Source organism: Peromyscus leucopus, chromosome 8b, assembly GCF_004664715.2.
Source record: "Peromyscus leucopus breed LL Stock chromosome 8b, UCI_PerLeu_2.1, whole genome shotgun sequence".
Taxonomy (NCBI): domain Eukaryota; kingdom Metazoa; phylum Chordata; class Mammalia; order Rodentia; family Cricetidae; genus Peromyscus; species Peromyscus leucopus.
The window spans coordinates 26,309,658-26,322,360 of NC_051086.1; the positions used below are offsets into that span (position 1 = coordinate 26,309,658).

At 44.2% G+C, this 12,703-nt stretch overlaps 1 protein-coding gene across 6 annotated transcripts in view; it reads right to left on the reverse strand.

The window, feature by feature from the left end:
- Positions 1-668: 668 nt before the first annotated feature.
- Zc3h7a (zinc finger CCCH-type containing 7A) overlaps positions 669-12,703 on the reverse strand; it is a 41,241-nt gene continuing 29,206 nt past the window's right edge. For 5 of the 6 annotated variants that reach the window (XM_028872902.2, XM_028872905.2, XM_028872906.2 and 2 more), the window contains 8 exons: positions 12,384-12,565; positions 11,273-11,349; positions 10,227-10,360; positions 9,738-9,843; positions 6,902-7,010; positions 4,828-4,961; positions 3,248-3,411; positions 669-1,578 (listed from right to left, as the gene is read on the reverse strand). In XM_028872902.2, the coding sequence (XP_028728735.1) occupies positions 1,389-1,578; positions 3,248-3,411; positions 4,828-4,961; positions 6,902-7,010; positions 9,738-9,843; positions 10,227-10,360; positions 11,273-11,349; positions 12,384-12,565 (1,096 nt within the window). In that variant the 3' untranslated portion in view covers positions 669-1,388. Of the gene's footprint in view, positions 1,579-3,247; positions 3,412-4,827; positions 4,962-6,901; positions 7,011-9,737; positions 9,844-10,226; positions 10,361-11,272; positions 11,350-12,383; positions 12,566-12,703 lie in introns of those variants that run through there. The other variant, XM_028872908.2, reaches the window with a different exon arrangement.

Genomic DNA, 12,703 nt, shown 5'->3' on the forward strand with positions numbered 1-12,703 from the left:
CCTCTTGGTGTATCTTACTTTCCCTGGAAAAACTAGATAAGAAATAAGCCAACAAGTGGGGCAGTGGTGGCGCACGCCTTTAATCCCAGCATTTGGGAGGCAGAGGCCGGCAGATCATTGTGAGTTCAAGGCCAGCCCGGTCTACATAGTTCCAGGACAGCCAAGGCTATACAGGGAGACCCTGTCTTAAAAATCAAAAAACAAACAATAACAACAAAAAAGAACTTGCTACTCAAGTCCAGCAACTGGGTTCAATCAACAGAACCCCATAAAGGTAGGAGGAGAGAACCAATTGCAGGGTTGTCCTACACACACACTGTGGCATATGTGGACCCACACATATCATGTACACACATACATTTTAATAATGAATTAAAAGTAAAACCCAACTCACTTGCAAACCCAGGCTTGGTGGCACATGCCTGTCATCAGAACTCTAGCACTTGGGAGGCAGGAAGATCAGGAGTTCAAAGCTAGACTAGACTGAACTAAAAAAATAAAATTATATTAAACTAAAAAGTGCTGGGCCGAAGCCACAGCACACCACACACCAAAAAAAAAAAAAAAAAAAAAAAAAAAAAAAAAAAAAAAAAATAAAAACAAAACCTCTGTAAAACCCTGTTCCAATAATTCTTTATAGAGAAAAAAAACACACCAAAACTATGAAAGTCATCTCTATATAAAATCTTTTATTACAGGCAATATTGGTCCATACACTAGACAATACCAACAGTACAAGTTTAATCTTTCAAAAATCATCGTTTAAACAGCAAAAGACCGAGAAATAAAATTTGTGTCAATTGATTATTTTCAAAATATCCTTGATGTACGTGATCATTGGCTCCCTTACCAGTGAAAGAAACATACAAATACAGAAAATACCCCATTTAACAGATACTAGTGTTAAATGGTTATTTGGCTTAAAAATCTGAGTTAAAATCCTTTTTAGCAACCTACATACAGATAAGTAGCAAACTTTATTATATTAAATAAATTCGTTCCACTAAACATGTAAAGAATTTGATCCATTATGTATTCTGATCCCAGTGTACATTTATTCTCTCATGGTCATGGTTTTTATCTGATGGACCAACTCAGAGAGTCATCCTAGATGTAAACCTTACCTTCTTCCCCAACACACCTCATCCAAAAGTCTGTCCAACAGACAGCAACCAGCAGCAAGTCACTTCGCCATCTGAGGCAGTGGCTCCGTGAGAGCTTGGCCAGGCCTGTCAAACAGCCATTTTCCTATCTACTGTGGGTTGCTGCTCAGGAGGAACCATAGATGCCAATCAAGCAGAAAACCTGCGGCTCCTCTGCTACGTGCTTTTCAACACTTCCAATTGTTCTGGTCAGTGCTCTGATTGGGTTACATGAAAGCCAGCGTGTTAGTTTAAATCTTTAAACAAAAAACTATATTTTCCAAAGTCATTATCATTTGGGGCAATTAAGTGATCTTTTCGAGCTTTGTTGAGTTTCATCTCTAGGGCCTTTCTTCTTTCTTTCCATTCATGAAGTTCAGCGTTTCCATGTGCAAATTTACAGCTGCTTCCTTCTGTGCAGGACCCATTCATATACCTGTTAGGAGGCAGCACAGTTAGCATCCGTGAGGTAATTAGAAAGTGTCATAATTCTTTCTTTTTTTAAAGATATTTATTTATTTATTTATTTATTTATTTATTTATTTATTAAGTATACAGTGTTCTGGCTGTGTGTTTGCCTGCAGATCAGAAGAGGGCACCAGACCTCATTGCAGATGGTTGTGAGCCACCATGTGGTTGCTGGGAATTGAACTCAGGACCTCTGGAAAAGCAGCCAGTGCTCTTAACCTCTGAGCCATCTCTCCAGCCCAAGTGTCATAATTCTTGAAAACACATTCTTCCCTAGCTGCAGGACCTACCTGCACACACCTGCTGCGGTCACAAAAGTTATCATTTTCCCCATTTTTTTGCTGCTGGGGATAAAATACGGGGCCTCCTCCCTACTAAGCACATGTTCTTTTTAATCATTGAGTTGCATCCCAGACCCAGTTAGGAAGCTTAAACCTGTGAAATAAATCTTGTACAGGCACAAGGTATACAGCAGGGGAATTAGTCCTGCAAACTTCCTTCAAAGTCTTCATCAGAAAGCATGGACTAGGGCTGGGGGTGTGGACAGCAGAGGGGACCCCTGGGTGACCTAATCTACCAATCTCCACCTAGTTCCCTTCAAGGGTCTCTTACTGAACCTAAGCTAGGCTGGTAGAAGCAGGTTCCATGTTCTGGGGGTTTGAACTCAGGTCCTCACGCTTGGGCAGTAAGCAATCCTCATACCTGCTGGACCATCTTCCAAGCCTTGGGTTTGGGATGAGGTATGTAAAAGAATAAATAAAATACAAAATAAGAAAATCTTTTTTGTTGTTTGTTGTTTTTGAGACAGAATTTCAAAACCTGACTGTCCTGGAACTCACTCTGTAGATCAGGCTGGCCTCAAACTCACAGAGATCCGCCTGGCTCTGCCTCCCAGGTGCTGGGATTAAAGGCATGCGCCACCACTGCCCAACTGCCAAACCGTAATTTAAAAAAATAGCTATTCAAAAATCATAAAATTTTTCACTTAATTTTTTTCATTGAGATACTCTGTAGCCCAGGCTAACCTAAAATTGCAGTGATTTCCCTGCCATGGCTTCCTGCTGCTAGAATTATAGGCATGAGTCTCCACATCCACTTTTCATTTAAAATTTCATTTAAAATTAATTTAAAAAATTAAGACAAAGGAGTGATATAGTTATGCTATTCCCTAATACTTATTTTTACTTTTAGGTGTACGTGTATGTATGCCTGAGAATGTATGCATACCATTATGCATGTAAGTGCCTGCAGAGACCAGAAGAGCAAGTTAGATCCCTTGGGACTGAAGTTCAGGTGACTGTGAACCACTTGATGTGGTCACTGAAAAGCATGCCTGGGTCCTATCCAAGAGCAGCAGGTGCTCCTAACTGCTGAGCCATCCCTCCAAAGGCCACCTCTGATGACCATTTATTGTGAGCAAAGATTGCGACAAAAGATCAGAGAATCAGAGCTGAGAATCCAAAGATGGTAAGCGTGAGTTTGGACAGGTACACCTGCATATCCTTCCAGGGCCTCCCAGGGCAGAGCACTATAACAAGACTACCACCTGCATCTTATTCTGTCTGCAGGCACAGTGCCCTCAGAAGTCCCATGCGGTCAGCTGTTTTCGTAGGGAGAAGCTGCAGGGGCCTACGTACCTCTCACAAATACTGAAATTCCCGGTGGGGAAGCGATGCTGCCAGCAGTATTGGTCATCTTCAGTGTGGAAAACCTTCTCTTTGTGCTTTTCAGAGGAGATGTGGCCTTGCCATTGCTTCTCACTGTTACAGTTCTTCCCACACATCCAGCAGTGGAAGTCCACCTAAAGCACGCAGGAGGATGTGCTGCCTGAGCGCTGCACCTCCCAATGAGGCCTGAGCTCAAGCCAGGCTCCACTCCGGGGAAGCCCAGCAAGGGACATAAAACCCAAATCAGAGGTGGTGTCAGCACAGGACCAACTACAGCATGGGACATAAAGCAGCACACAGAAGCAAATGAGTAGATGGGGCCTGCTCATCTAATTAAGTTCTGGACAAACAAAGCCATCCGAGAGGCAGTTGTGCATTCTGGACAGAAGTTACACCCTGAGGAAAGCAGAATCTGCTTAAGGTCAGAGTGGGCCAGCTCTAGAATGACCAGCAGCAATTCTACACATCAGCCCCTACTCTCCCAGACTTGCACCAGGCACCCAGAAAGTAAATCTGCTGGCCCTGCAAGGACAGAGCTACACATCAGAGAGGTTTAGCACTGTGAGAGTCACAAAAGCCGCCCTGCAGTGGTGATGGACATGGGTGAGACGCAACAAAGGGAGCAACAACCAAGGACAGCAGAACACACACACTCCTGCCAGGTGGAGCCAGGCCAGGCCAGCGACAGAGGAAGAACAACCGCACAGGACTGGCTGGGAGTGGTGGCTCGCGCCTAGAATCCCAGTGGTCTGGAGACTGAGTCAAGAAGACTGCTCAAATTCAAGGTCAGCCTGACTACAGAGTGAACCCCTGCCTTTCATTAAAAAAAAAAAGGGGGGGGGGTCACATCACTGATATATAAACATACAGAGAAATACACCCACTGGATTTGGGTCCTCTGGGAAGAAAAGACATACTTCTAACTTATCTGTAGTGCCTTCATTTAGTTTACAGACACAAAGCATTAACAGCACTTAACTTGGAATGGTAGACTTAAGCCATTCATGTTTCCTTTACTTTTTGCACAGGTCTCCCTGTGGAGTCCTGGCTGACCAGGAACTTCCTATATAAACCAGGCTGGCCTTGAATTCAAGACATCACCTGCCTCTGCCTCCCAAGTGCTGAGATTAAAGGTGTTGTACATCCATGTGTAGCAATTTTGGTTTTTGAGATAGGTTCTTATGGATGGCCTCTAATCGGCTAGGTAGCCCAAGATGGCTGTGGACTTCTGATACTTCTGCTTCCACTTCCCAAGAGTGCTAGGATTATAGGCATGTAGCACCACACCCAGTTTACATGGTACTGGGGACTGAACCCAGGGTATTATGTATGCTAGGCAAGGACTCTACCAATGGGGCTACATCCAACCAAGCTTCTTTATGTTTTTCAAACTAAGAATTCAAGCAAGAATGTTTTAGCACATAAGATTTAAGCCAATGGCAAAAAAGCACAGAAGAAAGAAGACACCAGAGGGAGACAGGCTGCAGGTGACAGGGCCAGGCTTTGGAGGAGCAGCCCCGAAGCACAAGTGAGTTAGCAATGATACTTACAGTAATTTCAGCATAATCTGTGGGCATGTGGATCTGTTTCCCATTTTCTTTGTTAGAGTGACTGGCTACATCATCACTTTTTTCACTTTTTTGATTCTTCAGCCAGAGTTCATAAAATTGCTCTATATCATGTACTAAGGAAAAAGGAATTGTGTTCAGCAACAACCATAAAATGCCATTCAAATACACACACACACACACACACACACACACACACACACACACACACACACACACACACACACACACACCCCGGGCAGTGGTAGCACACGCCTTTAATTCCAGCACTTGGGAGGCAGGCAAATCTTTGTGAGTTTGAGGCCAGCCTGGTCTAGAGAGTGAGTTCCAGGACAGCCAGGCATACACACAGAGAAACTCTGTCTTGAAAACAAAACAAATACACACTCAAGCATATGTATTCCCTATCACTCAGCACATTTTCAAAACAGATGTGCCGTGGTGGCACACGCCTTTAATCCCAGTACTTGGGAGGAAGAAGCAAGCAGATCTCTGAGTTTGAGGCCACCCTGACCTACAGAGCAAGTTCTAGGATAGCCAGGGCTACACAGAGAAAAAATCCTGTCTCAAAAAAAAAAAAAAAAAAAAAAAGCCGGGCGGTGGTGGCGCATGCCTTAATCCCAGCACTCAGGAGACAGAGCCAGACGGATCTCTGTGAGTTCCAGGAAAGGCACAAAGCTACACAGAGAAACCCTGTCTCAAAAAACAAAAACAAAAAAAAGCAAAATTGAAAAACAGAATTGTATTAGACCTGAGAGAGGACAAGTCCAGTCTAAGCAGCAGATACTCCCATGCAGAAGGACCAATTTTCAGGACTTAATACTGCAAAACTAACTTCATTATTAACTCCTCCCTGAACCTGCAAGACACTCTGGGAGTGTTTAAAACTCGGGAGCATCACAAGGCTGTGTACAAAGGGCCTCAGCACTACTTCAGGTCACCCTCTGCTACGCAAACTCTGCCGGTGCTGTAACCACAAGAGGTGCCTCGCAGGAAGAGAAGGGTTGCGGCTCAGACACATCCCGGTCATTGAGAAAGATGGGAAACCCCACTAGAGCAGGGTTTGACCCTGCTGGGAGCCCTCCAGTCAAGCCACAGCTCTAGAGCATCAGCATGCCAGGGCGCAGTGGCCAGTATCACCAGGCCAGTATCACTGGGCAGTGGTCGCAGGCTGGTTTCTGGATAAGAACAGGCGTGTCTACACTACTGTCAAGCCCAAGGCCAGGATTTCCAAGGCGGCTCTGCTCCTTTCTGGCTGAACAATCACTTCTAGTCCATTTCAGAGTATTTAGTAGCATCCCTGGACTCTGCCTGTTAGAAGTCAGCAGCACATCTCCCCCAGTCATGACAGGGCCAGAAGTTCTCAGGGAAGGAAGGCTGTGCAGTTGAGAATCAGTTCTGGGAGCTAGTCTAAACCAAGCCTTGAAGTTTCCCAACATTCAATCATCAAGCAGAGACGAGGCACAAAACTGGAGATGCTTCTTCCTTCAGAGCATGGCGGCAGGAGTCAGGAAGACAGAGCAGGAAAAGCCTCAGCAAGGGCTACTTCAAGTAGAACATTAGAGGGTGTCCCTTCCACACAAATCACATGGCAGGTCAGCCTTAATTCCAAGTGATTCTTGTAATAGAGAGACTGGAGGCATGCATTTCTATTAGTGGTTTTTATTGTTGTTGTTTTATTAAAATTTCTGTAGTAAAACTGTTTAGGTTCAAAACTGAAAGGTTGTCTGAAGCCCCTCTCAAACTCCCATCTACCTGATGGGCCACCACCGAAGTGATCTTGTTTAAAGTCACAGCAACTGAGCTAGCCTGGGCCACTTGTAAGGAGGATGCCTGTTACACCAAGGATGAGGAACTATAGATTCACACCCAAAAATGGCCTAACCAAACCCACATTAGAAGTCAGCTTCCCAACCAAGGAGGCCGTGTTCACATTTCCAGTGAACAGCAGCAGCAGAGCTAGAGCGGCCTCCAAGCCCCTACACACCGCTGTCGGTGCGCACGAGGAGCCACACGTCACAGAGGTCAAAGGTCACAGAAGAGAACATGAACTTACTTCTATTATCCTTCATGTAAGTCCACACTTCACGTTCTTCAGGACTGTGAGCAAAGGAACAGTTGCCAACATACTGACACTTTTTTCCAGAAGCAATATGGTTGCATAGCTGTGTGAAAATAGATAGATAGATATGTATATGTATAAACACACACACACACACACACACACACAGACAGCATTGCTTAGTATAACTAATTTTTACACTTAAACAAAGTAACGTCTCGTTGTCAGTGCTAACCTTAGCAGTACAAACTCTAATCCCATTCAAATGGAGACGTGAGCCCAGAATACTTGGGATAGTGACAGCAAACATTTCTATTTCAGTTTCCCAAAGAAAGTGAAGTGCAGAATTAAGTAGTACAGATTTCCTACAAAGTCACATACTGGGGATTTCATCTCTGCAGAGGACATCTGATGCCCTCCCTGTCAGGTGGCTGTTGCTTTCTTTATAAAATACAGGATGCCTCCAAGTCAGTACTGGGAAGAGAAGGAGACTGTAGCTTGCTCCAGGTTACTAGACACTGCCAGGAAACTTCCAGACTCAAATGCTAATGACCCTACACTGATAGCTAACCTTAGCCACAACTCATTAGACACTGTATTTGAAGACAGCTACACCAACCAGGCCAGGGAGTTAAGAGGTTTTCAAACAGCAGTCGTCTGGTTATATGGAATTTTAATTAGCAACGGAAATGGGAGGCACTGGTAAGAAAATGAAGTGAGAGCCATCATCAGAAGAGATTCCCTGAGGGTCACTAGCCTCCAAGAGCAAGCTCATCCGAGGTCTGGCCAGCTGGCTGGTTGTGACGCAGCACAGACCCTTAATTGCTAACTTGGCTACCGTTTGCTCTTCACCAGGAACTGGCCCTTCCTACTACTTATCTTACAGAACAGGAAATGTTCAGCATCTGCTTTTGCAAAACCCCCAACACTACATTTTCTCCTGGGATGAAAACCAATAATCCTACATGAAAACCTACCAGAGGTCAACAACCTATTCAATAAGTCAGTGTAATCATTGGCTAGGATACATTTCCCCCCCTCTTATTTGAGACTTTGAGACAGGGTCTGTTTATGTAGCCCTGGCTGACATGGAATTTGCTTGCTATGTACACCAGGCTGGCCTTAAACTTGTGGTGACTCTCCTGCCTCTGTATTCACTCTCCTATCTCTGCATTCTGGGTGCTGGAGTTAACAGGTGAGCTGCCATGCATGGCTTACCCACAGTATGAAGGACAAGACCAGGCACTATGCTGGGTTTCAAAGACTCCCATCAGATATGACTGTCTCTACGGCATAAGGAACCCAATTTATCAGATGAGCAAATGAAGCCAAGTAATGTGACAGGGCTCTACACACACACACACACACACACACACACACACACACACACACACACACACACACGATTATCCATTCTAGGAAAAGGGTCTCTAAGCAACATCTAACATGACTGGGGGAAAAAAGAGGCAATAGCTACTGAAATGTGATATGACAGAGCTCACCACACTCAAGATTGAAGGAACAGCAACAGTCCTGGGCAGCTGCCTCAGAAACTGCAGTAAGAACCATCAATCTGTTTAGGGAGTCCTGGGGACTGAATTCAGGACCTCATACATACTAGACAAGTACTCCACCACTAAGCTACAACCTAGCCCAGTTGCATGTTTCAGCCAAGTCTCTGGTACACATACATCCTTATCCTTTAAGGCACAAGATATCAAGACTCCAATAAATCTCTTTCTTTTTCATATAAAATCCATCTAATTCTACTTTAGACAAACAGCCAGATCACTGCCTTGCAAAGATTGGCCTTGTGACTAAGTTTACAAAGCTATAAGGAACACAGATAATGCAAAATTCCTCCACTTTTCTTGGTCATTCAGAGGGCAGCTCACTGCAAGGCGACCACATGCCTTGCTTCCCTGAAGAGACAATCTGTCATGCTTTCATCCTGGGGGCAGAGTGTACTGCCTGTCAATACTCCACTGTCCTTTTCTGTTAGGTCACACAGTGTGATACCTGTGGACTCTCTTGACACACTGTCCTGTGAAAAGCAAAGTCCACAGACAACAAGTGACCTGCCTGGTTATTGTTCTTGCCATGGCCATTTAAGGCCCTCCCAAAACAAGGGGTGCCTCTGCATGAGTGAAATGCTCTCCTTATGCTACACTGGCCTGGTGTTCTCTTCCCAAGAGGAGTGGAGAACATCGTGTGCACTAGCACTGACATTTTCTTCTGGGCCACCTTAGCAAGTCTTCTATCTGTAGTGTCTCTTAGCTTGCATCCCTTGTTGCAGTGAAACAATGAAGAAATATAAGAAAAATGAGCAGGGTCATGGTGGCACATGCCTTTAACCCCACACCCAGAGGCAGAGGCAGGTAGATCTCTGTGAGTTCGAAGCTAGCCTAATCTACAGAATGAGTTCCAGGACAGTCAGAGCTGTTACACAGAGAAACTGTCTTGAAAAACCCTGCCTCCCTGCCAAAAGAAAAGAAAAATGAAAGACAATACAAAAGGCCCTTTACCTCAAACTGAGACAAAATAAAAGGAAATCCTCATTCCCTCCCATAGATAAATTCTTTGAAAAATTAACTTTTCTTCAACTCTGGTTATCTTTATACTCTGTCCAAGTAACCTATGAAGTACCAATCAATATGAAAACTATTCGAGTCACACACATACACCAAAGGGCAAACAAAAAAACCAAACAGCTTCAATTTCATTACACTAATAAGAAGCAAAGTCTCTGAGCTTCAATCTTAATTAGTACTACTTTCTAATAATTGGAAATGCCTAATTTAAAAAAGTGACTTAAAAATTACGTATGTACATCAAACTGTAAAGGCATTTGTTTCTTTGTAGGGAGAGGACGGATGTTCATCCACTTCTTACGTTCAAAAGACATCGCTCTCATTGCACGGCGTTCTTTGGTCCACCTAAAAAAGATGGAGTTCAGAAAAAACAACACTTGGGCAAAAGACATAACATAAAAGGAGAGGCGCAGCATGTACACCCAAAAAGGACCAGAGATTTCTTCTCAGCCCTTCTAAGAGATGCCTCACAGGTCTACTATTTCACTTTTTCTTGACATTTATCAGCATTCACTATGAATTCTAAACAAAAATGTGGTAAAAGCAAACACGTATGAAAGCTACTGTATCCTCAAAACCTCTTCCCTTTCCCTTGGTCATCACATCTAACTCCTGACTTTCCAGGTCCCGGTCTCTTTTCTCACATGCACGGCCGTCCCCTCTGGCGTGCAGGGACTGCCAGGCGTCCACACAGGCGTCTGTCCATCCGTCCGTCCACACGTACTTACGAGTGCTGTGCCTTGGCACTGCAGTACTTCCTGTTCTTGTCTGGTTCAATGACTTGGCCGTTTCTCAGACACTGAGCACAGACAAACTTTATCTCCATATTAAGTAATCCAGGCATTATCTGATTGCCAAGTACCTTAAACAATGAAAGACCAATTATAACAGAAACCACTTTTCTAAGAACAGCACATCAAAAGCCCATGCATTTTCTACCACCAGAGCTTAGTTAGTTGTCTGGCTCTATAACTTGACAAATAAATATATGCCGGTAATTAATCTAAACTTTTGGGCCAGGCAGCAGTGGTGCACACCTTTAATTCCAGAACTGGGGAGCCAGAGGCAGGTGGATCTCTGAGTTCAAGACCAGCCTGGTCTACAGAGGGAGTTCCAGGACAGCCAGAGCAACTGTTACATGGAGAAACCCTGTCTTGAAAAACACACAAACAAACAAAACAAAACAAACAAAAACAAAAAAGCTAGTTTTGGAACTGACTACTGGAACTGAATGGCTTTGGGTGGGTGGAGGAGAATGATGGACTAATAAGTCAAACCAAGGAGGACACAAAACTCCACAACATAACCCATCTATCTCTCTTATTCAAGAATTGCCAAAGCCCAAGACCCACTGTTTCCCCAAGTAAGCTAAAAAGGAAAACAGTATCCTATGTCATTAGCAGATATTACAGGATGCCATTTTCTTTTTTTTTTTTTTCTTTTTTTTTTTTTTTTTGGTTTTTCGAGACAGGGTTTCTCTGTGTAGCTTTGCGCCTCTCCTGGAGCTCACTTGGTAGCCCAGGCTGGCCTCGAACTCACAGAGATTCGCCTGCCTCTGCCTCCCGAGTGCTGGGATTAAAGGCGTGCACCACCAACGCCCGGCTTGCCATTTTCTTTTTTATGGTGATCAAACAAAATGCAAATATTTTTTCACAGAAGAGTTTCTCAGTTGAACAAATAAGGACTGCAAGCAGGATCTGAACCTTTGTCAACCGGGCACCAACGAGGTGACTCCAGAAAGACACTGAACTCACAAGGACACAAGGGGGAATACCTGAGCTCCAGGCATGCTTGCTTCCAAACTTCTCCAATATTGTTTGGATTCTTGAGCAATAACATCATGGGAGATACCTAGGGAATGTACAAGCTTCTCTTAAGAACACATCACAGTAAGCCACCCACCTGGTGTCAGTCAGAATAAGAGAACCTTAACTCCCCAGTTCTCAGGCAGCCTGATCAATCACATTTTTCAAAATAGAGTATTTACAAACACAGTTCTTTATGTCTTCTGAAGAATCCTTTCCCCACTCTTAAAATCCATGCTATATATACATACCAATAATTAACTTCATGAAACCACATCCAAAATAGGGAACTTGTGTTTTTTTTTTTTTTTTTTTTTTTTTTTTGGTTTTTCCAGACAGGGTTTCTCTGTGTAACAGCCCTGGCTGGCCTGGAACTTCACTTCCTAGACCAGGCTGTCCTGAAACTCACAGAGATCTACCTGCCTCTGCCCCCAGAGTGCTGGGATTAAAGGTGTGTGTCACCACAGCCTGGCTTCAAAATAGGTAACTCCTAAAAAAAACAAACATTACAGTAGCCAAGCATGGTGGCTCCAGTCCTATAATCTCAGCTACTCAGGAAGCTGAGGCTGGAGGATTCCAAATTTAAGGTCAGCTTGGGCTACAAAAGGAGTTCAAGGTTAGCCCAACAATGTCGTGACAGAAACAGTCAGAAGGACTGGAGATGAGACTCAGCAGGAGAGAGCTTGCCTAGCGTGCACACAGCCTTACATCCAACCCACGCTGGGCTGGATTAGAGGGACAGAACTTCACTCTTACTTTTTTTTTTTTCTTAGTTTTTCAAGACATGGTTCCTCTGTGTAACAGCGTACTTACATTTTTATTACAAGTAATTTATTGACTGTGTGTCTGTGTACACAAGTGGAGGTCAGAGGACAAGGTGCAGGAGCCTGCTCTCTCTGCTCACCACATGAGCTCATCAGGTTGGCAACAAGCGCCTCTGCCCACTGCTGTGGGACGGAGGGACGGAGGGACGGACGGACGGACGGACCGACGGAGGGCTGGGAAGGGCGCTCTCCTTGCTACCGTTCTGTCACTCCTGACTCCCCACACAGCCACAGTGACAAGCCAGCACAGACCCACCTCTTTCACTCTGCATTATCCAGACTTTCAATTCAATAAGACTATGGGCATAGAAGCACTCATCTTCCCTTAAGCAGCCATAACGGACCTCATGCCGACACAGATCAAGCTGACACTGACTATGAAAAGAACGTATTTTGGAATATTTTACTGTGGTCTCTCTTAAAATGTGGACAAGGCACCTAAGACAAAAAAAACGTGACATTTTAATACTGTTCTGCCAACTTTGAAAAACTATGCATATACACATACATATACAATGTCAAGTTCTATTCAGAAAAGTCATTTTATTAAAATTAGTGTCAGAAAAAAATTTTGTG